This window comes from Alligator mississippiensis, chromosome 8 (genome assembly GCF_030867095.1).
Source record: "Alligator mississippiensis isolate rAllMis1 chromosome 8, rAllMis1, whole genome shotgun sequence".
NCBI lineage: Eukaryota > Metazoa > Chordata > Crocodylia > Alligatoridae > Alligator > Alligator mississippiensis.
This window is the reverse complement of record NC_081831.1, coordinates 539,445-567,313: the sequence shown is the minus strand read 5'-3', so window position 1 is coordinate 567,313 and position 27,869 is coordinate 539,445. Positions and strand designations below refer to the sequence as shown.

General features: G+C 65.0%; 4 protein-coding genes across 12 annotated transcripts; 3 read left to right on the top strand and 1 right to left on the bottom strand.

The window, feature by feature from the left end:
• Positions 1–3,629: 3,629 nt before the first annotated feature.
• Positions 3,630–6,256, bottom strand: ARL16 (ADP ribosylation factor like GTPase 16). 5 transcript variants are annotated; one of them, XM_059731911.1, is made up of 5 exons: positions 6,171–6,245; positions 5,814–5,873; positions 5,232–5,345; positions 4,219–4,334; positions 3,630–3,979 (listed from the first exon to the last, which is right to left on the bottom strand). In XM_059731911.1, the coding sequence occupies exons 1-5, from the start codon at positions 6,228–6,230 to the stop codon at positions 3,808–3,810; spliced, it is 522 nt and encodes a 173-aa protein (XP_059587894.1). In that variant the 5' UTR covers positions 6,231–6,245; the 3' UTR covers positions 3,630–3,807. The 5 variants fall into 5 exon arrangements, with proteins under 5 accessions (XP_059587894.1, XP_059587897.1, XP_059587895.1 ...); XM_059731914.1 differs by lacking the exon at positions 5,814–5,873 and having other exon boundaries at positions 6,206–6,256; XM_059731912.1 differs by lacking the exon at positions 5,814–5,873 and having other exon boundaries at positions 6,185–6,208.
• Positions 6,257–6,371: 115 nt separating this feature from the next.
• Positions 6,372–15,126, top strand: HGS (hepatocyte growth factor-regulated tyrosine kinase substrate). Of its 5 annotated transcripts, none has more exons than XM_059731907.1 (21): positions 6,372–6,487; positions 7,023–7,107; positions 7,247–7,322; positions 7,945–8,037; positions 9,384–9,501; positions 9,966–10,018; positions 10,562–10,630; positions 10,853–10,977; positions 11,210–11,288; positions 11,380–11,478; positions 11,924–12,019; positions 12,397–12,435; positions 12,556–12,699; positions 12,867–13,080; positions 13,240–13,412; positions 13,620–13,760; positions 13,851–14,019; positions 14,099–14,232; positions 14,411–14,500; positions 14,652–14,747; positions 14,837–15,126. In XM_059731907.1, the coding sequence occupies exons 1-21, from the start codon at positions 6,451–6,453 to the stop codon at positions 14,942–14,944; spliced, it is 2,238 nt and encodes a 745-aa protein (XP_059587890.1). In that variant the 5' UTR covers positions 6,372–6,450; the 3' UTR covers positions 14,945–15,126. The 5 variants fall into 5 exon arrangements, with proteins under 5 accessions (XP_059587890.1, XP_059587891.1, XP_059587889.1 ...); XM_059731908.1 differs by having other exon boundaries at positions 6,373–6,487; positions 9,378–9,501; positions 11,380–11,469; XM_059731906.1 differs by having other exon boundaries at positions 6,373–6,487; positions 9,378–9,501; positions 12,870–13,080.
• A 200-nt stretch (positions 15,127–15,326) lies between these two features.
• MRPL12 (mitochondrial ribosomal protein L12) lies at positions 15,327–20,786 on the top strand. The gene is made up of 5 exons (XM_006270699.4): positions 15,327–15,432; positions 15,532–15,739; positions 15,831–15,896; positions 16,733–16,870; positions 20,427–20,786. Exons 1-5 carry the CDS (start codon positions 15,407–15,409, stop codon positions 20,541–20,543), a joined length of 555 nt encoding a protein of 184 aa, XP_006270761.1. The 5' UTR covers positions 15,327–15,406; the 3' UTR covers positions 20,544–20,786.
• A 1,488-nt stretch (positions 20,787–22,274) lies between these two features.
• On the top strand, positions 22,275–26,999 carry SLC25A10 (solute carrier family 25 member 10). Its single transcript, XM_006270650.4, has 11 exons — positions 22,275–22,407; positions 23,708–23,827; positions 24,047–24,161; positions 24,251–24,299; positions 24,605–24,646; positions 24,907–24,950; positions 25,142–25,212; positions 25,294–25,386; positions 25,544–25,621; positions 25,741–25,797; positions 25,950–26,999. Exons 1-11 carry the CDS (start codon positions 22,318–22,320, stop codon positions 26,049–26,051), a joined length of 861 nt encoding a protein of 286 aa, XP_006270712.1. The 5' UTR covers positions 22,275–22,317; the 3' UTR covers positions 26,052–26,999.
• The last annotated feature ends 870 nt before the right edge of the window (positions 27,000–27,869 follow it).

Here is a 27,869-nt window from a genome sequence, read left to right as displayed (position 1 = left end):
AAGTCAGCCACGACAGCAGGCCTGGCTGCTCAGGACCGACTCTCACCGCTCCCTGCTCTTTCCTGCAGGACGCGGCCCCTGTTCCTGCAGCCAGGCAGAGTGCCCTGAGGTGAGTGTGGCATTGGTTTTCCTGCAGCTGATACTGAAGCCACAACACCCCCCAGGAGCAACCAGCCTTCTCCCCGCTCCCCGAGCAGCCAACAGCTCTGCTGCAGATGCCTGGGAAAGGGAAGAGCAGCGGGGATTTGGGGCTCTCCCCGCTCGCTGGCAGAGGCAGCAAGCTGGGAAGGCCGGGGTCCAGCTCCCCCGAGATACCCTCCCCACCCCAGGGCCCCATCACCCTCCCCACCCCAGCCAGGGCAGGTCAGGAGCAGGGGTGAGGGGGACAGTGCCTCCGCCCACACCTCAGGGCCCCTGCCCAGGCCTGCTGCAGATTTGCTCTCCAGGGATGCCACAGGTTGTTACACCCCAGCACCCACAGGAGAGCTAGCTGGTGCGGTCCCAGTGCATCCCAGTGTCCTTCCCTCAGGCCGATGCCCCTGGTGAGATGCACCTTCCAGCTCAGCTCCTGTTCGCTTGGGTCCATGAGCTTCTGCCCTTCCCAGGACAGGCCTTGGCTCAGGCCCATGTCAGGTGGGAGTGCTGCAGTCATGGGGCAAGAGGACGCCCCGCTGGAGGCCCCCCATGCTGCAGCATTTGGGTTCTTTGCAGATGGGAGAAGGAGGAGCGAGACAGAGGTTTTCTAGTGACCAGCGGGAACATCTTCATCCGCTGGTTCCTGGGCTTGCTGTGTAGAACAGAGGGGTCCAAAGACACCAAGAAGAGGTACCTGGAGAAGGTGAGCATCGTCGCCACCGAGTGCCACAACCTGAACCCAGGGGAGCCAAATACAAGGAATGTGCAGAACAGGGATGAACAAGGCACCAACGTGTCTGGGTGGGGCAGACTGAGGGGAGCCCGCTGGGGAGAGGGGCCAGGCTGGGCAGTGGTGCATGGAGGTGGGCAAGGGGCAGAGGGAGGGCAAGGACCTGTCGGACTGCCTTGGCCTGGAGGCCCCTTTCTTGTGACTGCATCTGTGCATTGGCCCTCCCCAGAGGGGCTGCAAGTGGAGAGGGGCAGGAAGCACCTCTGAGCCCACCCTAATCCGCCTGCTCTGGCCAGGTGCTGCATGCAGTGTTCTTCTTTGGACAAATCCATGTGCTCCCCATTGAGCCAGAGGAGTTCATAGCTGAAGAACATCAGCAGAGACTGAAGAGCCAATACCCAGCTCCATTTGAACAGTGCCGCTCCCACCTTCCCACCAAGACACTGTGCTCCATCGCCCTCGACTATGTACGTATGGCCCCAGCCTCCCACTGGAGCCAGCCTGGGGGCTTGGGGTGCCAGAGGACAGGGAGGGTGCTAGGCAGGGCCTGTGGGAGCTGTAGGGACCTGACAGCAGCCCTGCAGACAGCAGATTCGTGGCCATCCCAGCAGCATAGAAATGGTCAAAACCAGGGCTCCATCAAGTCTGGGCACAGCTGCTGCTGAGGAAGGTGCAGGAAATCTCCAGACAGATAATTAAAGGTCAAGCTGCCCAGATGGCAGAGGGAGGCTGTGGAGCAGCTTCAGCCAGCGGGCTCCTTGTAAACCACTGACCTATGCACAGGTGACAGAGACCTTCTCCCCCACGCTGCAGAGAATGGACCAGTACCTGGAGGAGTGCAATAGGGACCTGTGGCAGCACGTGCAGGAGATGCAGCTGAAAGCCAGTGAATTCGCATTCTGTGCTGCGGTCGTCGCTAGGAGCGTCTATAAAGATCCCAGGAGCAAAGCTGGGTTGCAGCCATTCTATGGAGCTTCCCTCTCGTGCAAGGGGTGGGCACAGCGGAGAATCATGATCGACGTGTCCTGTCTGGAGACGTGGCACCCAGCCGTGGCCTACGCAGTGTACCATGGGGGCACAGGCAAGGCCATCATCTTCCCCGACGGGGTGTGGAGTAAGGCCATGCGGTTTGACCATCAATTTCTCCAGTATCAGGAGAAGCCACCCTGCAGGAAATGCCGCCAGATGTTTCAGAAGGTGAACTTCAGACCCTGTCCCAGAGGTCACCGCCAGGAGAAGTGGCAGTACGGGAACTGCGCGGAGACCGAGGCCTTCAGCAAGCTCCTGCAGGGGAACAGGGCAGCGAGCGAGGGCATCCGGTCCAGCGCCAATGAGAACATCGAGGCCTTTGCCAACGTCACCGAGCCAGCGTTCAGAGCCAGAGTCATTGAGGAGCTGAGGAGAAGGAATTTTGAAGTCGCCAACTTACAGTTTTTTGAGCCTGTCTGAGTGCCCAGTGGGACGGCTGTGGCCAGTGTCCCCTGCTGCTCCCGTGCCTCACAGCTCTGTGCTGCCCCTGCAGAAACCCCTCACAGCGTCTCCTAGTGGGACATCTCCCTGGCGCTTGGCCTGAGTTTACCAGAGCACTGGCCTGCAGCAACCGTGGCAAACAAGGAGTGGCTGAGCTCCCTGCAGAAGCCCTTGGGCAGCCTGTCACACCAGGCCTGGAGGCTGAGCTCTCTCCGGAGTCTGCCAGCATCCATGGGAGCCCCCCAGTGACATGCAGCCTTTCCTGCCTGCAGCCATCCCCTGCAAGAGGAAGCGTCTCCAGCCCCAGCCAGTCCATCCCCCAGCATCAGGCAGAGCGGCTTCCTGCTGCCCAGGCTCCAGCACCTGTTCCAGCTGCTTCCCGAAACAGACACCACCCTGCCACCCCCTCCCCATGTGCAGCCTTCCCTGGGAACTCACCCAGGACACTCTTCTGGAGGCCAGACCTGGCCTTCATGCGTGGCTGGTCTTTCTCTGACAGAAAGCAGCACCTGGGCTCTTGGGTTCTCAGTGACCCATGCTTGCGGCTGGCAGGAGCAGGCTCCTGAGCTAGGCAGGCCTGTGGTGGGGACCAGTAGGGCAGCCAGTAAAGGCTGGGCTGGAAAGGCAGGGAAGGAAGGTCCTTCACCCAGGCTGGGTGGGCAGGTCCTCTGCTCAGACCTGCTACTCTGCCGCAGCCTGCTCTAGTGCTCCTGTGTCTGGCTCCCTGCTCCTATTTATCTATAAACTCACCTGCCTTGATGCCTCCTACCTGAATCCTGGGCAGGGCATCCCTCATGCTGCCTGGGGCACGATGGGAGGGGGTGTCCTGATGTACCACCCCCATGGGCCTGCCGTGAAAGACACTGTGGTGACCCAGCAGGAGGAAGAGGTCACACTGCTTTGGGAACAAACCCGGAGCAGTTCTTGCCCTCAGCAGACCCCACCACATGCCAGCCTACAGGAGGGGCCCGTGATTGCTGCCCCGCACCTGCCGGCAGCCTCTCTCAGCCCAAGGAAGGAAAGCAGGGCTGGGCTGTCCCTGGCGCCAGCCCTTTTATACCACTCTGGCTGTAGAGACGGGCCACAGCAAAGCCATGAGCCAGCAGAGTTCCAAAAGCCATGTGGGGCCGGCGGCCAGAGCCAGGGGCAGCACTCCCGCAGGTCTGCCAAGACTGTGGGGTGGCTGGAAGTCAGCTGCGAAGAGGTAGCTGCAGCCTCTGCAGATCCCAACTGACCCTTCCCACAAAAGGCAGCCTGGCCCCAGCCCAGAGCCAGGCCAGTTCAGAGCTTGTGCCACAGTCTGGAGAGTTCAGTTTTATTTTACAATTACAGCTCGAGTCTGAAGTGGCATCACTCCTGCTGGGGGCTGCTGCTCGGTGGCCTCTGCTCCACTCCTGGAGTCCAGGCTCCGTGGCAGAGGAGCCCTGAGCTTTTGGGGCCTATGCCATCCCCTGGCAGCACATGGAGCAACTTCAGCTAGCATCCTTGAGGGTGGACTGAAACCACTGTAGCACTTCGGGCAGGCCCGTGCCATCACGGGCGCTGGTCTCCACTACGGTGATGGGCTGCGTGGCACAGGAGACCATATCCTGGATGCGGAACAGGGACTTCATCTCCAGAAGGGACATGTAGCAGGGCAGGTCGCTGAAGCCAGAGTTGGGAGTGAGAAATGAGCATAGGATCCCATGTTAAACCCACACTGACCAGACTTTGAGCAATCCCAGCCCATGCTGCCCTCTGAACCACGGCTCGGGGTCCGAAACGAGCACAGCTGAGGGGCACAACCACCCCAGCATCCTATGTGCCCTGCCCTGGCCCCTCCTTTCTCCTCCCCTCCCACCAGGGAACCGGCCTTGTCCAGCCTGGCGCAATCCTCCCCTTACATCTTGTTGAAGACAATGAGGACTGGCACTGCAGCAAGCTGCTCTGCAGAAAGGAGAGACAGCAGCTGGACGCAGGACGAGGAGATCTGGGTGGGGTTTGAGGCATCAATCACAAACTGGGGAGAAGAAACAGAAAGGAGCTTGTTTGGCACACGTGGACATGCAGGGGCAGCTGTGCAGTCAGCTCGGGGCAGAGTGTAGGGGAAACTGTGGGAGTGAGCCCATACCAGGGACAGGCCCCTGCGCAGAGTGCCCGCAGCTGGGATCTTCCCTTCTGTCCAGGACCCTCCCTCCCTCCTCTCCAGGCTCAGGACAATCCTTTCTTCCCCTGCTGCTTTTATTCACAGACTCAGCAGAGGCATTCAACGGCCAGGAGCCCACAGCTGAGCTGCCGCACCTGGCCCCTTCGGGGAGGAGCAGCTGTGCTGGGGCAGTGCATCTCCCTTCTGAGACGGGGCTTGGTAGGGTGGGAATCAGGCCACAAGAGTCTGTTGGGAAAGAGCCGACCCACCCTGAGCAAGGAGATGAGGAGCGGGAGAGACGTGAGGGACGTGACAAGCCTGCTATGAGACAAGCCCTCTGCCTCCAGCGTCTCCCTACATGCAAGAGCTCGGGGCACCACGTTGTCTAGAACATGTTCACCTCTAAACACCCGCAGTTCCCTCGTCCGGGGCTTGTTCCTGCACACACACTACCGCACAGTAGCAAGCGGCACTGAGACTGGCCCTGGACCCCGGTTCAACCCTGCCCTGCCCTGCCCCTGGGTGCAGCGTGGTTCTGGCAAGGTCTTTCCTCGCTGCACCACGGGGTGGCCCCTGCCTAACCTCACGGGAAGCTACTACCACGGCTCGGCGCTGACCAAGCGGCTGCGGAGCTGGACAGTCAGCGCCCGGTCTGCCGCTCTGCCAGCTGCAGCGTGAGGCCACGGACGCTGGGAAGCGCTGGTCAGGTGCCAGCAAGTGGCCACCAACGAGGGCACGGTTGGAAGATGGATTGGCAGGACGCGGACTCACCAGCACTGCACGGCAGTCTCCATAGTAACTGGCCCAGATGGGGCCCATGCAGCCCCCCAGCTCCCGGATCGTGATCTTCTTTTGGAGCAGGAGGTCGGTCAGGTTCGTGCCCACCTGCAAGGTTAAAAGATTCATAGATTCATAGACATTCGGGCTGGAAAGGACCTGGGAAGATCATCGAGTCCAGCCCCCGCCCCAGGGGCAGGAAGTCTACGGGGGTCATAGGATCCCAGCAAGATAAACGTCCAAACGGCTCTTGAGACGACACCAGCTGATCCCCGCCCCACAGGGCCGAGCGCGTCCCTCCGCAACGGGGCCGGGGCCACGTGCATCCGTAACGCGCTGCCGCCTTGTCCACCGCCGAGCGGGACAGCCGCGCCGCGGGGGCTGCGGCAGGGAGGGGCGCCCGGGGCTGCCCCCGAGCCACCTTTACTGAACCAGGGCCTAGCGATTTCCTTCAGCTGCCGCTGGCACCGAGCAGGGCGCGTGCCCCGGCCCCGCTGCTCCGCCCCAGGGACGGCACCGGCCCCGCGCGCACCCGGCCCCCGCGGCGCTGCACCGCCACCCCGCGCCGGGCCCCACCGTGGGCAGCGTGGGGGGCGGCTCGCCCAGCTCCCGCGGCCCGTCCTTGGCGCTCAGCTGTGCAGGGCTGGCTAAGGAGCCTCGCGGTAGAATGGGCACTCCCGCCCCCGCCACGGGGATCCCGGGGTGCTGCTCCCCACCCCCACCATGGGGATCCCGGGGTGTTGTCCCCCCCTCCCCCGCCACGGGGATCCCGGGGTGCTGCTCCCCACCCCCGCCCCCACCATGGGGATCCCGGGGTGTTGTCCCCCGCCACGGGGATCCCGGGGTGCTGCCCCCATGCACATGGGGCTCTCGGGGTGGTGCCCCCCCCGCGCGTGGGGCTCCCGGGGGGTGCCCCCGCTCGGGCAGGATATGCCGCAGCCGCTTGCCCAGCAACGTCTTGCCCGCACCCGAGGCCCCCAGCAGCAGGTACATGGGCCCAGCCGCCGCCCCGCCCCCGCTGCCATGGAAACGAGTATCCCCGAGCCCATTGGTGGCGCCCACCTGACGGCCGACGCCCATTGGCCGAGCGTCCGGCATCTGGTTCCGGGGGAAGTCCCGCCCTTCGTCGGAAGCCGGAAGCGGAAGCGCGGCCTGCGGCGCTGCGGGGCAGGGCAGGGGCAGCGCAGCTCAGCGCAGCCGGGCTCGGGCCGCCATGGGGCGCGGCGGCGGCACCTTCGAGCGGCTCCTGGGTACGGCCCGGCCGAGCGGCCCCGCGGAGCCCCGTGGGCTGGGCCGGCCCGCGCCTGCTCCTCCCGGGCCCGGCTGGCTGCCAGCGGCCGGGCGGGGGCGAGCCCCGGGCTCGTAGCCCCCCGCCCTGGAGCCGGGGGGCGGCGCTCGTCAGCCCCCCCTTCCCCCCCCCGTGCTAGGACCCCCCCAACAGCGCTGTGAATGCGGCCGGCCGCGGTCGGGGCTCTGCCGCGCCCAGGAGCCGGTTCCTGCCCTTCCAGCCCGGCCGGTCGGGCCGGTCGGGTCGGGTCCCGGCGCTGCGGGATTGCTGCCGCGGGGCCACCCCCCCCGCGGGGACGCGCCGGCGTCGGGCAGCTCTGGCGCTTTGCGCAGGCACTGAGCAGCGGGCGGCGACCCGGCCCGGCCTGGCCCGTGCCCAGGGCGCTGCGGGCGGGCGGGCGGGCGGTCGAGCGCCCTGTGCCGGGGAAGCCCTCCCTCCCAGGCGGGGGGCTGCGCTGGGACGCACTGACGCTGACAGGTTGTGCAATGCCTTTGCAGATAAAGCCACGAGTCAGCTGCTGCTGGAGACGGACTGGGAGTCCATCCTGCAGATCTGCGACATGATTCGTCAGGGCGACACGCAGTGAGTGCTGCCCTCGTCCCCAGCACGTAGGCGGGCCGCGTCCCACCTCGGCTTTGTGTTTTGCAGGGTGGGGGTTACTGGGCAGATGTGGGCCCTCCCCTGCCTGAGAACAAGTCCTCTGTCTCTCTCTCTCTTCCAGGGCTAAGTACGCAGTCAGTGCCATCAAGAAGAAGGTCAACGACAAGAATCCACACGTGGCCCTGTATGCGCTGGAGGTAACCTGAACACGCGCGACCCTGCAAACCAGCATCTCTCCAGGGCTCGGGCAGCGTGTGTAGCCCAGGGCACGAGCCAGGGAGGCTCAGCTTTCCAGCTCCCATTCTCCTGGGAATTGCAGGCTGCACAAACCGTCCCCTGTGAACCCCAGTGCCCCCGCAGTGCAGCAGGCGGCTGGACAGAGTTCACGCTCACTTTCTGGTTCAGAGGTCCTGCAGCCGCAACACGTGGCCTGCTGACTGCCCGTGGGATGCCGCCGGCTGGGCTCTGCTGCTGGCTGCCGTGCTGAACTAAAGATGCTTCTTAATTCACCGTCAGGGCAGAGCAGGGCATTTGCCTCTGGGTCTCTGGGATCCTAAAGGGCAGGGAGGCAAAGGCCTCTACAAATTTATGGGGTGTTTCCCCAGGGAGAGCTGAGAGCCCTGGCTCAGGTGCTGCTGCAGCTCTTGGTAGTAGCCAATGCACCATCGAGTTGAGGCGGCACTAAGCACGGTGGAGTAGACAGGGGTGCTCCTGGCATCTGCGCTGGCTGGGCTGCTCCTCGGCCAGGCTGAGAGTTCGGTGCAGCTCTGCTCAGTCTGGGGTGCGGGAAGGAACCTGATCTCTCCTCTTCCCCTGCAGGTCATGGAGTCTGTGGTTAAGAACTGTGGCCAGACAGTCCACGATGAGGTGGCCAATAAACAGACCATGGAGGAACTGAAGGAAATTCTCAAGGTAGCCTTGGTCATTTGCCTTGCCCTGGAGGCGGCTGGGGGGACACACTGAGAGGGCAAATGGTGGAGGAGGAGGGCATGTAGATGTCCTGCATGGAAACATACAGGAAACAGAGCGGTCCAAGCTGCACGGCTGGTGTCTGCGTGAGTGGGGGCCTCTTAGACAGATCCAAGTGTCACTGGCAGCTCAGGTGCACGTCAGGAGGCAGAGCTGATGTCAGGCTGCACTGAGTGGGGGCAAAGGAGACTCCTGTAGTGGAGTGGGCCGGCTGAAGGCAGGTTGGTGTCCTGGATGCTGGTCAGGCTTGGCTAGAGTCAGCAGCAGAATGGAAATAACACTTCCTCATGCTGCAGGAGCAGGTAGCTCTGTGTAGGTAGCCAAGGCCATAAACCTGCTTCTGTTTGGCCAGAGCCCTAGTGGGATGGACCTGGGCCCCATGGGATGCTGATCCAGAGCCGTCGCTGCCTCTGGTGCCTGAATGCAGATGCAGACGTGCACAGGAGTGAGGGCACTGGGGGATTGAGCTCCCTGACTAGGAACCAGCTCCAGACTCCCTGGGTCTGTGCTCTGGGGGGTCTGCGGGTGGCTTTGACAGCTTTCCCCATACCCAAGGTTGTTCTTACTTGTATGCAGGGGCTCCCCTTCCTGAACCCCAGACTGCTTTCATGGGGCCCCAGGATGTGCCAGCCTCTTGGTGGGGCTGGCATTTGGATGCCCAAGTTGGGAGCCACAGGTCCAACCCTGCATTAAGTGCCTGGACTTTTGTTCTAATGCAGCTTGGACAGGCTTGGAGGTGGCTGCTCTGCTTCTTGGGAGTGGCCTGTCAGGTGCTTTGATGATGACAGGATCAGCTGATAGTCAGGCCTCTTGGAGACTGGCTCTGGCTGACATGGTCCCTGCCAAGCTGCCTGTAGCTCTTTGAACTGCAGCTCGGGCATTCCTGTCCCCTGAAGGTGAATTGCCAGGCACTGCCCCCCACTGCTGGGGCTGAGGCTGGGATATCCCTGGACAGAAAACACTGCGCTAGAATTGCTGTCCATCAGGCAGCAACTGGGGGTGGTTGGCTGTCAGCTCGTGCTCTGCCCTTGCAGCTGCAGGGTATGATCAAAAGTTCCTGTTCCCTGGCACCCTTCCCCTGCCTGAGAGATGGGGCCTGTGTAGGAGGGAGCTCCCTGTTTACAGCACAAGTGATGGACTGGCTGAGCACTGCTGTGCTGAGGACCCCCAGGTCTGAAGCATGCCATTCCCTTAATGGGAGGAGCTGCAGGCTAAAGGAACAAGCAGCCCCTGCTCCACAGATTCGGGGCTCTCCGCTCAGACACAGCTTCCCTTTTGTGCAGAGACAGGTGGAAGCAAGTGTCCGCAACAAGATCCTGTACCTGATTCAGGCCTGGGCTCACGCCTTCCGCAACGAGCCAAAGTACAAGGTGGTGCAGGACACCTACCAGATCATGAAGGTGGAAGGTAGGAAAGAGCTGGTGGGTCAAAGTGGGTGCTGAGTCTCCTGCACTGACAGCCAGGTCTGTGTAGGGGAGGAGAGATCATGGGGGGGCCCAGGACAGGCAGCAGGGCCAGGAGGTGCTGGGAGAAGGGCCCATATAGCTGGGCTTTTATTCAGTGTCCTCCACCATCTGATGGTCCTGGTGGGGCAGCAGAGGGACTGCCTCACTCGGGGCCTGCACCCCACCAGGCCCCATGGGGTTGAGCAGCTGGACATGGGGACATTGTCCTGGAAACTCCCTGCCAGTGGGTGCAAGGGCATCTCCCCAGCAGAGCAGTTCTACCCCTGGGGATCAGAAACCAAGTGATGGAAGTGAGCTGGAACCCACAAGCTCCAGCTTGCAGCCCCCCACCTTCAGCACCTGGCTCTGCCACTCCATTGGGGGACCCCCTCAGCTAGAACAGGGTCTCGTTCCAACTTTCTGCAGGTCACGTCTTTCCGGAATTCAAGGAGAGCGACGCCATGTTCGCAGCAGAGCGGGTGAGCCCTGTGGGAAGTCGGCAGCGCTGGCATCACATCCCTTGCTGCACAGCAGAGTTGCTGGGCTCTGCACTTCCTGCTGACATGCAGTCATCTGGAGGGGATGCGCCAGAAAGAAAGAAAGAAAGAAAAACATCCTTTGGAGAGGGCAGGGGCGCTTCCCTGGTGGACCCACGCCCTGAGTCTGGCAGGCAGGACTAGAGGCACTCGAATCCCACAAGCAACAGCGCCTGATACATGCTGTTCGGAAGGCTCTTCCAACACCATGGCAGCTGTGGGGGTCGGAGCCCAGTACCTTCCCCCAGCCAGTCAGTTGGAGGATCCCTGGTCAGCACCGAGCTGGTGTCTGGGCCGAGAGCAATTTACTTTGCAGGGAATTGCACTTCCCGCTGAGTGCTGGCCCCTTGTGCACGATCCCCTGCCACATGAAGGCCTGGCATGGGCCCTGGGCAGGAGCCCAGCAGACGATGAGAGGGGAAGTGTCTTGTCAGTGGCATCTTGGTGCTGGGCCCTTCCTCATGCAGGGCTCTGTTCTCTCTGCAGGCTCCTGACTGGGTGGATGCTGAGGAGTGTCACCGATGCCGAGTGCAGTTTGGGGTCATGACACGGAAGGTGGGTGCTGCTCCCTGTCCCTCCTAGGGTCCTCCCCTTGGTGCTGGCAAAGTGCCATAGCCATGTGCTTGGGCTGGGCACATGCAGGGAGTGGCTGAAGGGGTAGTGAACACCCCACACTGCTCAGATGCAGGCAAGGGGCTGGGGTGTTGGGTGGTGCCCCCCACTGGTTGGGGGGGGTCCAACCACCAAGCTGACCCTTCCTGCCATACCCATCTGCAGCATCACTGCCGGGCGTGCGGGCAGATTTTCTGTGGGAAGTGCTCCTCCAAGTACTCCACCATCCCCAAGTTTGGCATCGAGAAGGAGGTGCGGGTGTGCGAGCCCTGCTACGAGCACCTCAACAAGTCAGTGCTGGGGGTGGGCTGCAGGGTGGATCTTGGCACAGGGCTGTGGCTGCTTCCATGATCCTGGCCCCCCAGAGCTGGGCAAGCTGGCACAAGGCAGCTTGGGCACCCCCAGAGCCCAGGCTGCGCTGCCATCCTCCCTTAATGGGAAGGTAGAAGCGTGGTGGTGCCAGGCCAGGCCCAGGAGGCTGCCCGCCAGCTCCACTCTGCATTGTCACCTCTCTGATGGCAGGAAAGCCGAGGGCAAAGCTGCTGCCACCTCTGACCTGCCCCCTGAGTACCTGACCAGCCCCCTTTCGCAGCAGTCCCAGGTAGGTGGGCTGGCCCTCGCTGGCCGGTGGGCTGGCCCCAGCAGCTCCCCTTGTCCCAACTTCGTTAAGTGGGTCCTCTGTCCATCTGCAGCTGCCCCCAAAGCGTGATGAGACAGCCTTGCAGGAGGAGGAGGAGCTCCAGCTGGCCATTGCCCTCTCCCAGTCGGAGGCTGAGGAAAAGGAAAGGATGGTTCGTGCCTTATGTGGTGGTGAGGGAGGGTTCGCTGTCCTTAGACGTCGGCTCTGGGCATGGCTAGATATAAACATAGCCTTTGTTGTGGCCATGGCAGGCTTCATGCCAGGAGGTGCCCATGCCCCTGCCCCAGCCCCCGAGCAGGAATGACTCCATCCTGGGCAGGGTGGGAGTGGGGCAGGGGATGTGCCATGCCACAGGTCAGGCTGCCTGGGCTTGGGTAGCAGCCAAGTCTCCTTCACCAGGACAGCAATGGCCAGGCCCTGCCCCTTATGCTGGAGCTGGCTCTGATCCTGCTGGGAGCTTGCAGAGCCTACCTTGGACGCAGTGCAGGAGATGTCCCTGGCCCCTGTGCGGTGCCTCACCCCCGGGCTTCTCTCTGCCCCGAGCAGGCAGAGGAGCCAGACAGTCCCTTGGTCCTCATCTGCACCTTCCTCCACAGAGGCAGAAAACCACCTACTCCATGTACCCGAAGGCGGAGCCCACGCCGATCACCTCGTCAGCCCCCCCAGTCAGCACCCTCTACTCCTCCCCTGTGGTGAGTGCCTGCCTGCCTGCCCTGGCGTACAGTGCAGTGGGGATCTGTCAGATGAGTCCCCAGGCCCAGGCCTGTCCTGCCTGGTTTTGGTGACCAAGATTAATCACTGCTCTGAGATGAGTGGAGCCTGGCTCTGTTCAGCCCCTGGCTTGGGGAAGCTGTAGGTGGCACCTGGGAGACCAGCCCCAGAAAGCAGAGCCTGAGTGCTGCCCCTGCTGCTGCCGGGTGGGAGGGAAATCACTGCCGTGAGCCCTGGCTATGTTATCTGGCTGCACCGGGCTGGCCCTGGCCCAGCCCAGCTCTAGGGCTCAGCCATGCAGGGATTATGGATTGTCCAAGTGCCTCGGAGACCTGACCCCTTCCTCTCTCTATCCCAGAACTCCTCTGCTCCGTTGGCTGAGGACATTGACCCCGAGGTAAGCACACTGTCCTGTCCTGTCCCATTTCCACCCCTCACCTGTCCCCCCCAACTCGCAGCGGAGACCAGCTTGCACCAGGCCCGTGGTGCTGAGCTTTCCTCCCTCCTTCCTTGGCAGCTGGCTCGGTACCTAAACCGCAACTACTGGGAGAAAAAGCAGGAGGAGGCCCGCAAGAGCCCCACCCCATCTGCGCCGCTGTCCCTCACGGAGCTGAGCAGCCAGCCTGGAGAAGTCCACACTGCCCCACTCAGCCTGGTGGAGGTAGGAGAAGGGCCTGGCCCACAGCAGCCCTGCTAGGCCTGTGGATCCAGTGCTTCTCACAAGCCACAGCCGTCAGCCTGACCTGCTCCCTCCTGGGTCTGGGTGGTGGGTCCCAGCCCTGTGCAGCGGGCAGGGCCAGAGCTCATGGTGCCACCCTGTGTCTCCAGCAGCAGTACCAGAACGGGGAGTCAGAGGAGAACCATGAGCAGTTCCTGAAGGCGCTGCAGAACGCCGTCACTACCTTTGTCAACCGCATGAAAAGCAACCACATGCGAGGCCGCAGCATCACCAATGACTCGGCTGTGCTCTCCCTCTTCCAGTCCATCAACAACATGCACCCACAGCTTCTGGAGCTGCTCAACCAGCTGGATGAGCGCAGGCGTAGGTGCCAGGGCCCCAGGAAAGAGTGGGGAGCATAGGGACCACGGGCAGGCCTGCTCTGCCTGCGAGATGCATTGGGGCTCACGGCGCTCAGGTACCAGGCATGCCTGGCAGGGAGCTGGCCCTGGGAAGGGCCTGATGCCGTGTCTGCCTCCCCAGTGTACTACGAGGGCCTGCAGGACAAGCTGGCGCAGATCCGGGATGCCCGTGGGGCCCTGAACGCGCTGCGTGAGGAGCACCGCGAGAAGCTGCGCCGGGCGGCTGAGGAGGCAGAGCGCCAGCGCCAGATCCAGCTGGCCCAGAAGCTGGAGATCATGAGACAGAAGAAGCAGGTGAGGCAGGGAGGCTGCTCTGGAGCTCCCGGGACCCGCCTGTGGCTGAGGGCTGTCAGCTGTTCATGCTCTAGCAAACCTGGCTGCACTGTCCTTGGGGAGATGGGCTGGCAGGTGCCCATGGCTGGGTGGCTAGGAGCCATGGTGGCAGGGCAGACGGAGGGCCTGCTGCCCATGCCTGATGGCTGTGGTGGTGCTGCCCTGCAGGAGTACCTGGAGATGCAGCGGCAGCTGGCCATCCAGCGGCTGCAGGAGCAGGAGAAGGAGCGGCAGATGCGCCTGGAGCAGCAGAAGCAGACGATCCAGATGCGGGCCCAGATGCCAGCCTTCTCCCTGCCCTATGCCCAGGTACAGCCCTCGCGTCCAGAAGCCCCCTCCTGGCATCCCTCGGCCTGTCCCTTGGGCCCACCCTTGAAGCCTCTCCCTTTCTTCGTGCAGCTCCAGGCTATGCCGCCTGCGGGAGGGGTGATCTACCAGCCCTCTGGCCCCACCAGCTTCCCTGGCACCTTCAGCCCAGCAGGCTCCGTGGAGGGCTCCCCCATGCACAGTGTGTACATGAACCAGGGGGGCACCGGGCCCTACACTGCGATGCCTGTCGCAGGGACAGGTAACGAGCATGGGCTGAGTGGGGCAGGGTGGAGCTGAGCTGGGCCCTCCCCTCAATTGGTGCCGTCTGTCCGCTCTAGATCCTGGCATGGTGAGTGCCTACATGTACCAGGCCGGTGCTGGAGGCGGGCAGGCCACGCAGCAGGGACAGGCAGTGCCCACCACAACCCCCGCCTACTCCTCCTACCAGCCCACTCCCACGCAGGGCTACCAGGCAAGTGCGGCCGGGAAGGGGGCGGCAGTGTCTGGAGGGGGGGGGGACCTCTCACAGCACCTGGGCTGTGTGCTGTGGGGGCAGGGTGCGGGGAGGCCCCTGGCTAGGGGGGTGGCGTGGGGGGGGGCAGCTGTGAGGGGTTTCCAGCTGTGCCCGCTCACCTCCCCCCCCCCCGCAGAACGCGGTCTCGCAGGCCCCGCAGTCGGGCACCATGGGCTACATGGGCAGCCAGTCAGTGTCCATGGGCTACCAGCCCTACGGCATGCAGGTGAGCGAGTGCCTGTGCGGGGTGGGGGGCGGGCGAGGGGCTCGAGTCCCCCTCCCTGCTCGCCCACGGTCCCTCGCGGGACACGCAGTGGGAGGGCGCCGGCACGAGGGCTCATCTCATCTCATTGCTGCGTGTCCCCTCGCCCCGCCAGGGCCTCATGTCGACCCTTCCCGGCCAGGACGGGCAGCTGAGCAGCCTGCCCCCGCAGCAGCCCTACCTGCCCGGGCAGCAGCCCCTGTACCAGCAGGTGAGGGCGGGGCCTGGGGCGGGGGCGGGGCCGGCGGGGGGCGGGGCCGGGGCCGGGCTCCCGCGCTCACCCCCTCCCCTCTGTTGCAGATGGCCCCGGCCGGAGCGCCGCCCCCGCAGCCGCCCCCGCAGGCCCCGGCCCAGGTGCAGGCGGCGGCGCAGGGCGGGGGCGAGGCCCAGCTCATCTCCTTCGACTGAGGGCGGCGGGCGATGACACTACGGTCCCGGCACCCCTGCACCCCCCGCCCCCAAGGGCACGGGACTCCGCCCGCCCGCCGCTGCCCCCGGCCCGGGGCTCGGTCCTGCGGGGAGACCCGGCCCTGGAGCCGCCGCCCCGCCTCTCGCGTTGGCCGCCACAATAAACGTATTTAAAGACCCGCCGCCCCGGCCTCTTCCTGTCGCCGGGGGAAGGGGGGTGAAGGTCACTGTGCGGAACGGCTCCCCGCTTCCGGTCGCGGAGCACGCCGGGTAGTGTGGGGGCGGGGCGGGAGGACTGACGGCTGGGGGGGGACCGGCGCCACCATTGAAGCGAGCGGGGCGCGAGGGTAGAGCGTCGCCTTTCCACCAGCGAGACGTGGCTAGCGCGCCCGCGGCACCATCGAGACGACGTGGCTAGAGCGCCACCGCGCCCTCCTTGTCCCTGCCGCCGCGTGTGCCGCCATGCTGCCCGCCCGCCTGCTGCTCCGGTACCGGGGCGGGGTGGGTAGCTGGGCCGGACCTTGGGGGGGGGGGCGGAGGCTCGGGCCGGACCCTGACCCTGACCTTGGCCGCGCCCGTGCCCGCAGGCAGCGGCTGCCGGTCCGCCTGGTGCGGGCGCTGAGCCTGGAGCGGCCGCAGCCGTCCGAGGCGCTGGGCCCGGAGCCGGGGGAGGCGCTGCCCGCCGCCCCGCGGGACACAGCGCCCAAGCAGTACTCGGCCAAGGTGCGGCAGCTGGTGCAGGACATCGCGGGGCTCACGCTGCTCGAGGTGGCCGAGCTCAACGAGCTGCTCAAGGTGGGCCCGCCCCCGCCCCCTCCCCCCCCACCGCGGGGGCAGCCCCCCCCCCGCCCCGCCCCGCCCCGCACTGACCTCCCGCCCTTCGCAGCAAATACTGAAGATCCCGGACGTGGGGATGATGCCGATGGTGCCGGCCGCGGCGCCCAGCGGCCAGGTAACGGGCGGGGCTGGGGCGCGCGGGGGGGTGGGGGTGCAGAGCTGGCCCCTCGTGCGACCAGCACGCGCTTGTCTGCTGGCCCGTCCCACGGCCAGGCGGGCCTTGCCCACGGTGCATTAGCAGCTCCTGTTTGCGGGGCTGGCGGGCGAAGGGAACAGCTACGTTCTCGGGACAACTAATGAAAACGGCGGGACGGGAGCATCGCGTCGCGTGGGCCGAAGGGTCGGAGCGTGAAGGTGAGCACGCCTGAGGGGGACGCAGCAGAGCCCCCCACCCGGGCCGGCTGCACCTGCCGGTCCTCCAAGGCGCCGGCGGACGGCGCCCGGAAATGCACACGGACGAGCGAGAGGAAAGCGGCTCCACCGTCTTCGGCCACCTTCCCGGCCAGAGTCTCCTTCCTGGTCGAGTGCAGCGCCGGCTCGGCCGGGGCCCGGAGGAGGTTGACCGCGAGGGCCTGGGACTTGGTGGGGCCACGGATGGGGTGACCAGGCACAAAAAGGTGGGAGGTGAAATTCAACCAGAGCCTCAGGAGGAGGATCTGAGACGGACCAGCGGAGACCTGGCGCCTCGGACTGACGCAGCCCCGGCGGGCCCTGGCTGCAGCTGTGACCCCGCGTTTGAGCCGAGCGGACGCGGCCGGTCTCCCCTGGGGCTCCGACTCGACAAGGGGCCGGAGCAGCGGCAGACACTCGGCTTGCTGCCTGGCGCGCCCTGCCCTGGCACGGGATGAGGGGCTGCAGCAAGTCTGTGCGACCCCTGGCTGGGATGGGAGGGCAGGGGGTCCTGGGTCCTGGCTGCTGCATGTGGCCTCACCGGGTGCGTCTTGCTTCCAGGTGGCTGAGGACGAAGAGGTGGCCAGCAAACCGGAGAAGCTGAACTTCACAGTCAAGCTGGTGAGCTTAAAAGTGGAGAGCAAGGTGAAGCTGATCAAGGAGGTGAAGAACCTCAAGGAGGGGCTGAACCTCGTCCAGGTGAGGAGCAGGCTCTGCCCAACGCCCGCACGTCCTGCATCACTGCTCGAGCCCGTGGAAGCAGCGAGCTGGTCCGAGCAGGAATTGGAGCAGTGGGGCTGGGCGGGCGCCAGGTTGCATCCAGCCAGCCCTCCACCCCAGGCAGGATCAACCCTGTCCGAACCTCCCACTCAAGGGTTTTTTCACCTGCTTTTAAACACTTGGAGGTGTGGGGATCCCACAGCCTCCCTGGGCAGCCTGCCCCAGTGCTGAGCCACCCTCGGTGAGCGAGCTCGTCCTGCCTTGCCACCCACATGTCTTGGCTGCAGCTTCTTGTCCTGTCACCCGTGCCTACAGAGGGGTTTGTCCCTGTCTGCTCGCTAACCACTCCAGGAATTTGAGGACTGATCAAATCCCTGCTCAGTGTCCTGTTCTCTGGATTAAGTAACTAGTTCTTTCAGCTCATTCTCCTCAGTCCTGCATCCTAGGCCTTGAAGCGGTGTGTTGCTCTGCACTGGACTCTATCCAGTCTGCCCATGTCTCCTTGAATTGCGGGTCCTAAATCTGGGCCCAGGACACCAAGGGAGGCCTCGCCAGCACTAAATAGAGCGTAAGGAGAACTTCCCCTGCTGTGCGAGTTGATGCAGCCCAAGAGGCTGTTGCCTTTTTTGTAAAAAGAGCACGTTTTTGGCTTGTATTCGGCTAACAGTCCACTATAGCCCCCAGGTCCTTTCCTGTGGTCCTACAGACAAGGCAGTCGTTCTCCTGCCTGTGTTTGTGCACACAATTGTTCCATGTCAGGTGCAGGACTTTGTCATTGTCCTTATCGAATTTCATTCGATTGATTTTTGGGCAGTTTGTCCTGTTCATCAAGGTTGCTTTAAATCCTAACCCTGGTTTCCAGGGTGTCTGTATCTCCACCCAGCTTAGTGTCATGGGCGGGTGCACTGGGTGTGCCTTCAGTCCCATCCTGAATCCCCTAGGAAGCTGCTTCCATAAGCACGTCTTGCAGCAAAATTCTTAGTTCTGCTTCAGAATGGCAGCCTGGATTCCCTGGCATCCTTGAGGCCACAGTCTGTCCTCCACTCCCTTTTGCTGGGTGTACCTTTGTGCTGAGTGCCCGGTGCCTTGGAGCCAAGCAGTAGGCTTCTGCTGGGAGCATGCGGTTGCTTTGGCTGCTGCTTTCAGAACAGGCCGTGCGTTTCCCAGCTGGCTGTGGCTGCAGTCTCGCACCCCTGACTTTTGAGCCCCACTTGGAGCCTAGGGAAGAAAGAGGGGAGAGCAAGCTTGGCTATAACCTTTGAGCCCCCCGTGCCTGTGGCTGTAGTAAATCGGGCAATGGTGACCTCCCAGTATCACGCCTAGCCACAGGGGCCGGAGCCAGGGTCTGGCAATTGTCATCTTGGTCCCCAGTCTTGCCACCTGCACTGACTCTTAGCAAAGGAGCTCCATTCTCCGGGGCTAGGGCCTAACTGCACCCTAAGGTGCCTTGCATATCTCTGGATTGGCTGGGAGTTCTCCTTGCACTTGGATTCACTTCAGGAATAGTTCACCTGTCACCGAGAGCTTCATTCATTTAAAGTTAATATTTAAGCAGTGAAGTCAGGGCAGTGCCCCTCCAATTCCCCAGCCTTATGTAGGCTATGGTTCTTTCCAGCTCCTCCTCCCCCCACACCTGCAGTAAGGCAGGGGCGCTCTGCATGTCCTTAGCAGACTGTTTGAACTGAGGCTTCTCATGCTCTCAGGAGCCCCGGGGGTTGGGGGGGAGAGGGACGGGGCCTTCTGTCCCGGATACCACCCTCCAGCACCTTGAGTAGCAAAGGTCAGGATCTGACGTGAGACGGGGTGATTGGCTCATTCGCAGCAATGCAGAAGAGGCAGAGGCACGCCTGCATTTCTGTTCCGTGTGGGGAATGCAGCAGGCTGGTGTTTCTACAGCTCAGGGTGACTAAATACATTCTGTTTCAGCAGAAACCAGGGAGGGTTTTAAACATCCTAAATTCTTCTTCACCGGTTGTTATTTTAACACGTGCCTGGGCGTGTGGAAAGGGGGAAAAGGAAGTTCTCTGGGCTGGCCATAGGGATCTTGGCACGATGGGGACATTTAAGAGGGCTAGGCAATAAAAGCATCCTGTACCAGCATTTTGGAAGGATAAATCAGCAGCTAGCTACTGGCAGTCCTGGCCGGATGCCCAGGAAAGCTGATGCATAGCAGAGTTCGTTAACATCTTTAAAACTTGCATAATTAATAGTGGTGGGCTTGGCTTTATGGTACATGAATGTTGTCAGACTGGATGCTGCTGTGATGCAACTGCGGGTTTGGGTGGTAAAGGTGGCCGGTGGCAGGGTGAACTTCCCTGAGGCCTGGCTTAGTCCTACCTGGCCGGTAAAGAATAGCTAGCACTAAGCCAGTGGTTTTCAGCCTCCTTAGACTCGAGGCCCCCTCAGAAAATGTCAGCTCTTTGCTTTCACCCATTTCTTGACTGGGAAATATTATTATTCCATATTCTTCTGGTGCAAGAACCTCAGGCAGGTGGCGGCAGGGTAGTTTTGGGACAGTGGATTCCTCTGTGAAACCTCTGGGTTGGTCTTGTGAGTCACGTCTAGGTGCTTACATTTCCAGCCATGCTAATACTGTGCAGACCCCTAAAAGGATCTCATGGAGCCCTAGGACAGCTCCCCAATTGAGAATCATGGGCCTGCCTAGGCAAAGTCAGGCCAGGCTGTGCAAAAGGCACTTAAGCACTGGTCCCCGGGTATTGGCAGACAAGGAATCGTCTCTGGGGGGTTCTTGTGGGGTCCTACTTGCCTCTACTGGCCAGTGATCCAGAATTGCAGCCAGAGTTGTTGTGGGCAGTTGGCTGAGGACAGACATGTCGGAGACATGGGCAGGTCAGCTCTTCCAGCCTGGCCCGTTTCCTCTCCCCTTTAGCAGCTGCTCCCACTGTGTGCACTGAGCTGCTCACTTCAGACCGATGCTCCAGCCAAGTCAATGGCAGCGGTTACAGCAGCTTGAAGCATGCCCACCTTGCCACTGCGCCAGCTGGGCAGGGGGTGCACCGTTACCCCCTTTCTGAGTAGGAGAGCACAGGCCTCCCATGGCCCCATCCTGCCTGGGGATGGACTGTTCCAGCTCTCCTGTTTGCGCGCTGGGTCAGGCTACCACTCGCGTCTGCAGCCCTAGCCCTATGGCTCCATCTGGAATTCAGCCCCTCGGAGAGCCTCTAGCCAGTGCTGCGTGGGGAGCAGCAACATTTGGAAAGCAGAGGGTATTTTGTATATGTATATATGTGTCCAGTCTGCCACTACCTAATGTGGCCCTCCCAGAACAGCAGCTGGTGTCCACCTCGCTGCCCTTCCCTGGCTGCTGCAGGCTCCTGGGCTGGCCGAGCCCCTGGTGGGGCTGTGGCGGATGCCCACGGGGGGGACAATCCTCCACAGATGACACGCTGCCTCCTCTGGAGCAAGGCCCTGCACGCTCGCTGGGGCGCGCTGGCAGCACTCCCTGGGTCTGGGTCCCTGTGGGGCAGTAAGAAAGCGGCTCCTGGCTCTGACCCACCCTCTGTCTCTCTGGCAGGCCAAGAAGCTGGTTGAGTCCCTTCCGCAGGAAATCAAAGCCAACATCTCCAAGGACGAGGCAGAGAAGATCAAAGCAACACTGGAGGCAGTGGGAGGCAGCGTGGTTCTGGAGTAGATGGGCATCCTTGTTGCAAGGGACTAGCACCAGGGGATTTCTTCCTGCACTCGCCTGACGCCTGCCCCCTGACTGCACCAGGGCCTGTACATTTCCGGGGGCAAGGACTGCCCCGTGGCTCGACAAAGGGTTGCTCTCAGGCCGGGCCTTCCTGAGATGGATGCGTGCAGCCTGGGGAGGGAGCTGTCATCTGTATGAGCACCACCATAAACTCTGGTTTATAAAGTATAAATGGGGAAACTACCACTGGTGATCTGTTTCTGGCCAAGCTCCCTGCACCGTGGGCCAAGTGCTGCATATAGCAGCCCACAGCAGGAGCTGTGCAGTGCTCGGACCTGCCCCGGCCCCCTCAGCAGCCCAGGGAGGAGGGGGTTACGCCTGCATCCTGTGAGGCTGGTTGGGGGGGGTATGCGTGCACCAGCCCACGTGTTTCTTGCTGCTAAATGCCAGCGCTCTCCTGGGCTGCAGTCACGGTCCTTTTCCGCCTGCTTCCGCTCTGCTTTCCTGGCCCCAGCCCCAGGTTATCTTCGCTCGAGTGCAGCGTGTCTGTGCAGGCTGGCAAATGCAGGTGGGGTGCCCTGGGCTGTGCTGGGCTCAGGATCATGGCAGGCTGGGCCCTGGTTAATGATTGGTGTCTGAAAGGCGGCAGCAGGGGGGCGGTGCCTGGCCCTCCCCTTGCAGGGTGACCTTTGTGTGTAGCGGGTCAGTGACTTGCCCAGGGGAGGAGCTGGCAAAGCCTGGCGGGGGGTGAGGGTTGGACTCTGCACAGGTCCCTGGGCCTCAGTGCTGGGGGGAGGGACTGAGGCTTTCCCTGTTGGGCTGTATGGGCAGAGGCTTGGTGCCCTCACCCCATTGCGCTAGCGGCCTCTTGTCAGCTTGTGGCTGGCTGCTGCCACACCGCTGGCGCTGGTGCTGGGCACTTGCAGCCCCGTGGCAGGAGGGGTATTGGACAGTGCAGCACAGCCAGGCGCAACACTCCTGGCAGCGGGCGGTGCCACCCTGCGCGGTGTCCGTGCTGGCACCAGGCCACAGCTTTGTGTTGGCCGAGGGCTCGTTCTGAGCTGGGCTCTGGGCAGGCATGCGGGCGCCCACAGCAACAACAGTCGCTGGCAGCAGCCCACGGGGCAGGCGAGGCCCCAGCTTGAGCCACTGGCGCGGGGGTGCAGGATTCCTGCTGCTTCTCCGGCCCAGCCAAGGGGGCCGCAGGCAGAGCAGCGGGTGCTTGCAGCCACCTGCTCCTGGCACTGCCCTGCGTTGCACAGCAGGAACCAGAGCCCGTGGGAAAGTCTCACTAGGCCCCTGGCCAGCACCGGGTTTCCAGCACGATCGCTAATCCTGGCGGCTGGGCTGAGCCCGGCTCCTGCCCTGCTCCAGGGACTCGCAGCACCCAGCGTGCGGGGCCCTGGGCCCGGGCAAAGGGCCCGCCTGGAATTGCTTTATGGAGGGGGCAAGGGCCAGGAGCTGCGCGGAGCCTGGGCTGGGCTGGCCCTGCGGGCCTGACGGGAGCTGGGGCAGGCTGCCTCCCCGACCCTTCGCCGCTCCTGCCTGGACGCGACGGGCTCCGTCCCGGGCAGAAGCTGCTCCTCGTGTGGAGCCCTTGGTCCGGCCGCGCAGCCCCGGCCCCGGGGCCTCGACCCTGCGCGCGGCCGGGCCGCTGTCGCCGCTTTAAGGCCCCGGTGGCGTGGCCCGTTTAAGCGCGGGGGCGGGGGCCGGGAGCGCCGGGCGGGCCCGCGGCCCGGGAAGCCCCCCCGGCGGGGCGCGCGCAGACCGGGCCATGGCGGAGACGCGCGTGTCGCGCTGGTACTTCGGGGGGCTGGCGTCGTGCGGGGCCGCCTGCTGCACCCACCCGCTCGACCTGCTCAAGGTGGGCGCCGGCTCCGGCTCCGGCACGATCGCGGCCGTGCCCCCGGGCCGCCGGCAGGGACGGTGCCCGGGCGGGCGGGGGGACGGGAGCCGGCGCCGCTCCTCCCCGGGCAGCTCCCGGGCCGGCAGGCTGGGGGGAGGGCGGCGGGCACGTGGGGAGGAGCGGGACCGCGGGGCTCGCGTGGCCGCCGTGCGCGGGGCCGGGCTGGCGGGCGTGGGGCAGTGCCCCGCTGGCTCCCGCCGGCTGCCCCCGGGCAGCGCTGTGGGGCTCGGCCGCCGGAGCACGAGCCCGCCACGGCTCGCACCAGCCTTCCCGTTGGCCGGGGCCGCGAGCGGGGGGCGGCCGGCGGCTCCGCGGGGCCACGGCCGTGGGTGACGCCTGGCTGGCGGGGGGGCTCCCACGTGGAGCTGTGCGCCAGGCCCTGCAGGCTGCGGGCACCAGGCCGGCTGCACCTGCCCACTCCTGCCCTGCTGTGGCCCTGGCCCGGGTTGCAGGCTCGGTGCCTCTCGCCCTCCCCGTGCCAAGCTGGTCCGGTCCCAGCGCCGCGCCCCTGGGGCCCGCGTCCTGCAGGACGTCTCTGCCCAAGCCCCGCTGGCAGAGCTGCTGGCACCGCGCTGTGCCTGGCTGCCCGCTGGGCTGGTCTGCCCAGTGCTGCCTGGCTGGGTGCCCCCCTCCTCCCCAGCCTGCTGGCAGCAGCCGCCGCAGCCCTTTGCTCTGGGCAGGCGGCTGCCACGGGGCCCCTTCCTGCAGGTGGGGGCAGACCAGAGCACTTTGCTCTGGTCCCGCTGCTGGAGCCATTGCCCGCCCTCCCCTCTGTGCAGTGGTGCTTTGCTGAGCACTTCCCCGAGTCCTGCCCGGCCCCACGCCAGCCCATGCAGGGAGTGGAAGCCCCATCCCCACGGCCTGCCCCTTGCCCGGTCCCGCACCCCTGTGCTGCTGCTCCCCCGTCCTTGCTCTGTAACTCGAGCCCAGGCTGGGCTCCTGCCGGTGGCCCTTTGACTCACTTCCGGGCGGTGTGGAGTGACAAGGGCTGCAGCCCCTGTGCTACCTCCACCCCACGCCCCCCAGCTCCTGCTAGGACGAGCTAGCACCAGGGACCCCAGAGCAGGGGAGCGGGGGCCTGGGAGCTAGGTGCTGGGCCTGGGGGGCAGGAGCCACGTGCTGGCACTTTTCATGCACCTGCTCTTTGGAGAGGCTGTGACCCTGGGCAGGGTGGGGGAGTTTAGGCTCATCCATGCAGCCTGGGCCTCGTGGAAGGGGGATGGGGCTGGCTGCCACTGACCCCGGCTCCCGCACCCAGGTGCACCTGCAGACACAGCAGGAGGTGAAGATCCGCATGACAGGCATGGCGCTGCGCGTGGTACGCTCCGACGGTGTCCTGGCACTCTACAATGGGCTCAGTGCCTCGCTGTGCCGGCAGGTGAGTGCCAGGGCCACGTCCGCCCCAGTCCCACAGCAGCCCCTGCCCCGGGGGCACCTCCGCCCAGCACTGGGAGTATCTGCGTGCAGGCTGGCCCCTTCCTGCCTTGGCCTTGCCAGAGCACAAGAGCCACATGCAGGCTCGGGGCTCAGCAGATGCCTGGAGCAGGGATCTCGCTGGGTCCGTGCCCTGGCCTGGCCCTGACTTCCCTCCCCACAGATGACGTACTCCCTGACCCGCTTTGCCATCTATGAGACGGTGCGGGACCACCTGGGCCGTGGCAGCCAGGGCCCTCTGCCCTTCTACCAGAAGGTGCTGCTGGGCGCCGTGGGAGGTGAGCCAGGACGGGCGGGGGGTGGCCCAGCCTCGGTGCAGCTGCCCTGGCTGGTGCAGCCCCCTGACCCCGTTTCTGCTGGTTGGCAGGTTTCACGGGTGGGTTTGTGGGGACGCCGGCGGACATGGTGAATGTCAGGTGAGTCCATTGCAGGTGTGCGGGGGGGCAGGCTGGCTGGCGCTGGGTTGGAAATCCCTTGCTCTAGCTGCAGGAGGGGCTGGGACATGCCCTGTCTGCAGGGCTGGCCCAGGGCCCTGGCGCCAGTGTGCCCTGCGTGACCCCAGTGCCAGGGAGCAGCACCGGACAGGCCGGGATCAGGCCCTGGACCGGGGCTCTGCAGGAGGGGAGGGGAGGGGAGGCTCCGGCTGGCTGCCCGCCTGCCAGTGTGTGCCCGTCTCTTGTGGCCTTGGCTTCCCCCTGCCCTCCTGCTTCTCTGTTTGCAGGATGCAGAACGACATGAAGCAGCCGGCGCACCTGAGGCGCAAGTGAGTGCGGGTTGGGGCCTGGGGGGGCCGTGGGACTCCCACTGGGGTCACACCTGGCGTGGGGCCGGCCTTGACCCCCCCACGTGCGGGGCCCTGGCCGGAGCTGCAGTAAATGCTCACAGCCACCAGGGGGCAGGCTCCTGCCGAGCAGGGCGGGGGGGGCGGGTCCGCCCGGCTCCTCCTCGGCCCCACACCCGGGATCCCCGCAGCCGGGGCAGCTGGACCGGCTCTGACTTCATCCCGCTCCCCTTCTCCCCCAGCTACGCCCACGCGCTGGACGGGCTGCACCGGGTGCTCCGGGAGGGTAAGATCCACCCCGCAGGGCAGCGCCATGCAGGGAGCCTGTCCACATCCCGGGCGCAAGTGCCAGGCAGAGGGGCTGGGGATGGGCACGGCCACAGGTGCCCACTGCCCCGGGCAGGGTGCTGAGCCAGCCGGGCCGAGTGCCATGGCCGGCACTGCAGGTCCCAGCCGCCAACCCCATCCCCTCCACAGAGGGCCTGAGGAAGCTGTTTTCCGGGGCTTCGATGGCTTCGAGTCGAGGGGCCCTGGTGACCGTCGGACAGGTAGGGACCCCGGCGCCTTGCCCATGGGGAGGGGTGGTGGCAGCCCAGCAGGAGCACCGCGCTGACCCTCCCTCTCCGCAGCTCTCCTGCTACGACCAGGCCAAGCAGCTGGTCCTCACCACGGGGCTCCTGTCTGACAACATCTTCACCCACTTCCTGGCCAGCTTCATCGCTGTGAGTGGGGCGGGGGCCAACGCTCCTGATGTCCTGCCTGACACGAGGCGGTCGCGCGGGAGCTGGGGGGGCTGGCGCATGGGCCAGGACGCGAGGGGCCAGTGGTGCCAGCACTGAGCAGCACCCGGTGGTAACCTGTTCCCTCTCGCTGCCGCAGGGCGGATGCGCCACATTCCTGTGCCAGCCCTTGGACGTGCTCAAGACCCGCCTGATGAACTCCCAGGGCGAGTACCGGGTGAGCAGCCCCCTCCCCCTGTCTGCCACGGCTGCTTCTCCCCCCGGTGCCCAGATCTGGGCTCCTGTGCACAAGGCCAGGGCACCCAGCACCCACATCACCCCCCTCCTCCATTGCAGGGCGTCCTGCACTGCGCCGTGGAGACGGCCAAGCTGGGACCACTGGCTTTTTACAAGGTACTGGGCAGAGGAGGTCTGGGGGGCAGAGGCTGCAGAGCACTGGTGGGGGCACCGGGGGTGGCAAGGACCATTGGGGCAGGGGCCAGGGGGTGCTCAGGTGGGCTGGGGGCTGGGCCAGCACTGAGCCCCGCTTCCCATCCCTGCTCCAGGGCTTTGTGCCTGCTGCCATCCGGCTGGTCCCGCACACCGTCCTCACCTTTGTCTTCTTGGAGCAGCTGCGCAAGTACTTCGGGATCAAAGTGCTGGCCTGAGGCAGGCGAGCAGGAGCAGGGGCCCAGCTGCCATGCCCGGGGCAAGCCACCTCACCCCCTCCCAGTGCAGCTCACTCTGCCTCCGGCTTCACCCCTGCCCCTCGCTTACCTGCTGGGCCGGCGCCTACACCTCCAGCCGACCAGCAGCCTCAGCTGCCACCTGCACCAGTTGCCACAGGGACAGTGTGGCCCCCACCCCTCCCAGAAGCTCACAGCGCCCTGAGGGCCACGGTCCTGGTGGGGGCCTCAGTCTTACCTGTCGGCCACTCTCTTGCGCCCCGGCACCATGGCCCCTGGGCAGGGAGAAGGAGAGGAAGAGGGGCCCGTTGGCTCCCCAGCACCTGGCCCCCCAGGGGGGAGGGAAGCCAGGGAGTTCCCAGCTCCACAGTTGTCCCTTCCCTACTGCTCCCTCCAGCTTTAAGGACCCAGTCTGCTCGGCCAAAACCTCCCGGCACCCAGAAGCTGTCGGGCTCTTCAGGGACTTCTGCCTCATACCAATGATGATGTGGAACAGCCTCGCTCCTCGCCACCAGCCACGCCTGGCTGCCCCCCATGTCCCGGCTGCAGCTGGCCAGAGCCGGGGCAAGCCAGAGGTCTTTCTCCCAAGTGCACAGCTCTGCCTGGCCCCACCACCCGGCCCCTGCCATGCCCGGCGGTGCAGGGACCACCCCGGAGCAGGGGATGCGCCGTGGCACCGGTGGGGGTGGGGGCAGGGGCAGGCACGCAGGACTTAGCCCGGAGCAGCAGAGCAGGGTCCTTGAGCCAGCCCCGACCTCCTGCCCTTGGGCAAGGCCAGCCCTGCACTGCATCCCCGGCAGCTGGCCGTGCTGGGGGCCCCCCACTCCCGCCGCCCTTTGAGCTTCTGCTGCATCGTGTCTATTTAAGTGTGGACCCGTGGGATCAAGGAACTGGAGCGTGTGTAACTGTGACAATAAATCTATGACCGTGTGCCCCGTGTGGCTGTGCCTCCTTTTGGGGGGAGGTGGGTGGGAAGAGACATCCCTGCGGCCAGGGCTGGCCTGAGCCCCAGGCTCTCGCTCGCTTACCCCTGGGGTCATCTCCACACCGTGCCATTGCCCTGCCCCCCCAAAGGTGCCAGGAGCTGGAGCTCTGCCGTGGGGCCCTGTTGCCGCTTTGTGGAGCTCCCTGCTCCGCAGCAGGAGCCGGGCCTCTGGCCTGGCCTGGCCTGGCCGCCAGGGACATTCCGGGGCCGCGGCGGTGCCAAGGTGCCCGGAGCTGCCAGCGCCGCCTGCAGCGTGCTCGGCCTTTCCCAGCGCCGTAGCCGGGATGTGACGCTAATTGGATCCCAGTGCCGCAGCCTGGATGTGTCACCTTAACGAAGCCTAATGACGCTGCCTGGCACCAGCTGTCGTGGCGGGCTGCGGGGGCAGGAGAGGCCCGGGCAGCTGCAGGTGGGGCTCAGGGGGCCCTGCCGGCCCGACGGGGCTCCCGTCCCTCCGCTCCCAGCCCGCAAGGCCCTAGCCAGGCCGAGTGCCCGGTGCCGCCAGGCTCTGCCCCAGCCCCGGCCTCGGGCCAGGAGCCGGCGGGGTCGTGCTAGACTCAGCCCCATCCGGCCCGGCCCGCGGGGCTGGTGTCAGGGGCTGCTCCCAGGCTCTTACCTCCAGCACCGGGAGCCCGGGCCGCCTGCCTGGGGTCGCGGGGCCGGGAACGGGACCTGGCGGGCTCCTGCCGCGCCCGGCGCCCTGGGCTGCGAGGCCCGGGCTGGGACGTCCGGAGGGCCCGGGCCGACGGGTGCTGTTGCTCCGACCCCGGCGGCGTCCGCCCGGGACCCAGCGCCGCTGCCCGCTCCGGCCGGGC

Coding starts and splice junctions, on each gene's coding strand:
- ARL16 (XM_059731911.1), bottom strand. CDS start 6,230: ATGTACCTGCTGCTGGGGGCCTCGGGTGCGGGCAAGACGTTGCTGGGC. Junction 4,335..5,231: donor GAGACTGCCGTGCAGTGCTG/GTGAGTCCGCGT, acceptor TCTTCTCCCCAG/TTTGTGATTGATGCCTCAAA. Junction 3,980..4,218: donor CTCATTGTCTTCAACAAGAT/GTAAGGGGAGGA, acceptor CTCTGGCTTCAG/CGACCTGCCCTGCTACATGT.
- HGS (XM_059731905.1), top strand. CDS start 6,451: ATGGGGCGCGGCGGCGGCACCTTCGAGCGGCTCCTGG. Junction 11,289..11,379: donor CCCTTTCGCAGCAGTCCCAG/GTAGGTGGGCTG, acceptor GTCCATCTGCAG/CTGCCCCCAAAGCGTGATGA. Junction 14,020..14,098: donor GATGCCTGTCGCAGGGACAG/GTAACGAGCATG, acceptor TGTCCGCTCTAG/ATCCTGGCATGGTGAGTGCC.
- MRPL12 (XM_006270699.4), top strand. CDS start 15,407: ATGCTGCCCGCCCGCCTGCTGCTCCG. Junction 15,740..15,830: donor AGCTCAACGAGCTGCTCAAG/GTGGGCCCGCCC, acceptor CGCCCTTCGCAG/CAAATACTGAAGATCCCGGA. Junction 15,897..16,732: donor CCGCGGCGCCCAGCGGCCAG/GTAACGGGCGGG, acceptor TCTTGCTTCCAG/GTGGCTGAGGACGAAGAGGT.
- SLC25A10 (XM_006270650.4), top strand. CDS start 22,318: ATGGCGGAGACGCGCGTGTCGCGCTGGTACTTCGGGGGGCTGGCGTCG. Junction 22,408..23,707: donor ACCCGCTCGACCTGCTCAAG/GTGGGCGCCGGC, acceptor TCCCGCACCCAG/GTGCACCTGCAGACACAGCA. Junction 24,951..25,141: donor GCACCGGGTGCTCCGGGAGG/GTAAGATCCACC, acceptor TCCCCTCCACAG/AGGGCCTGAGGAAGCTGTTT.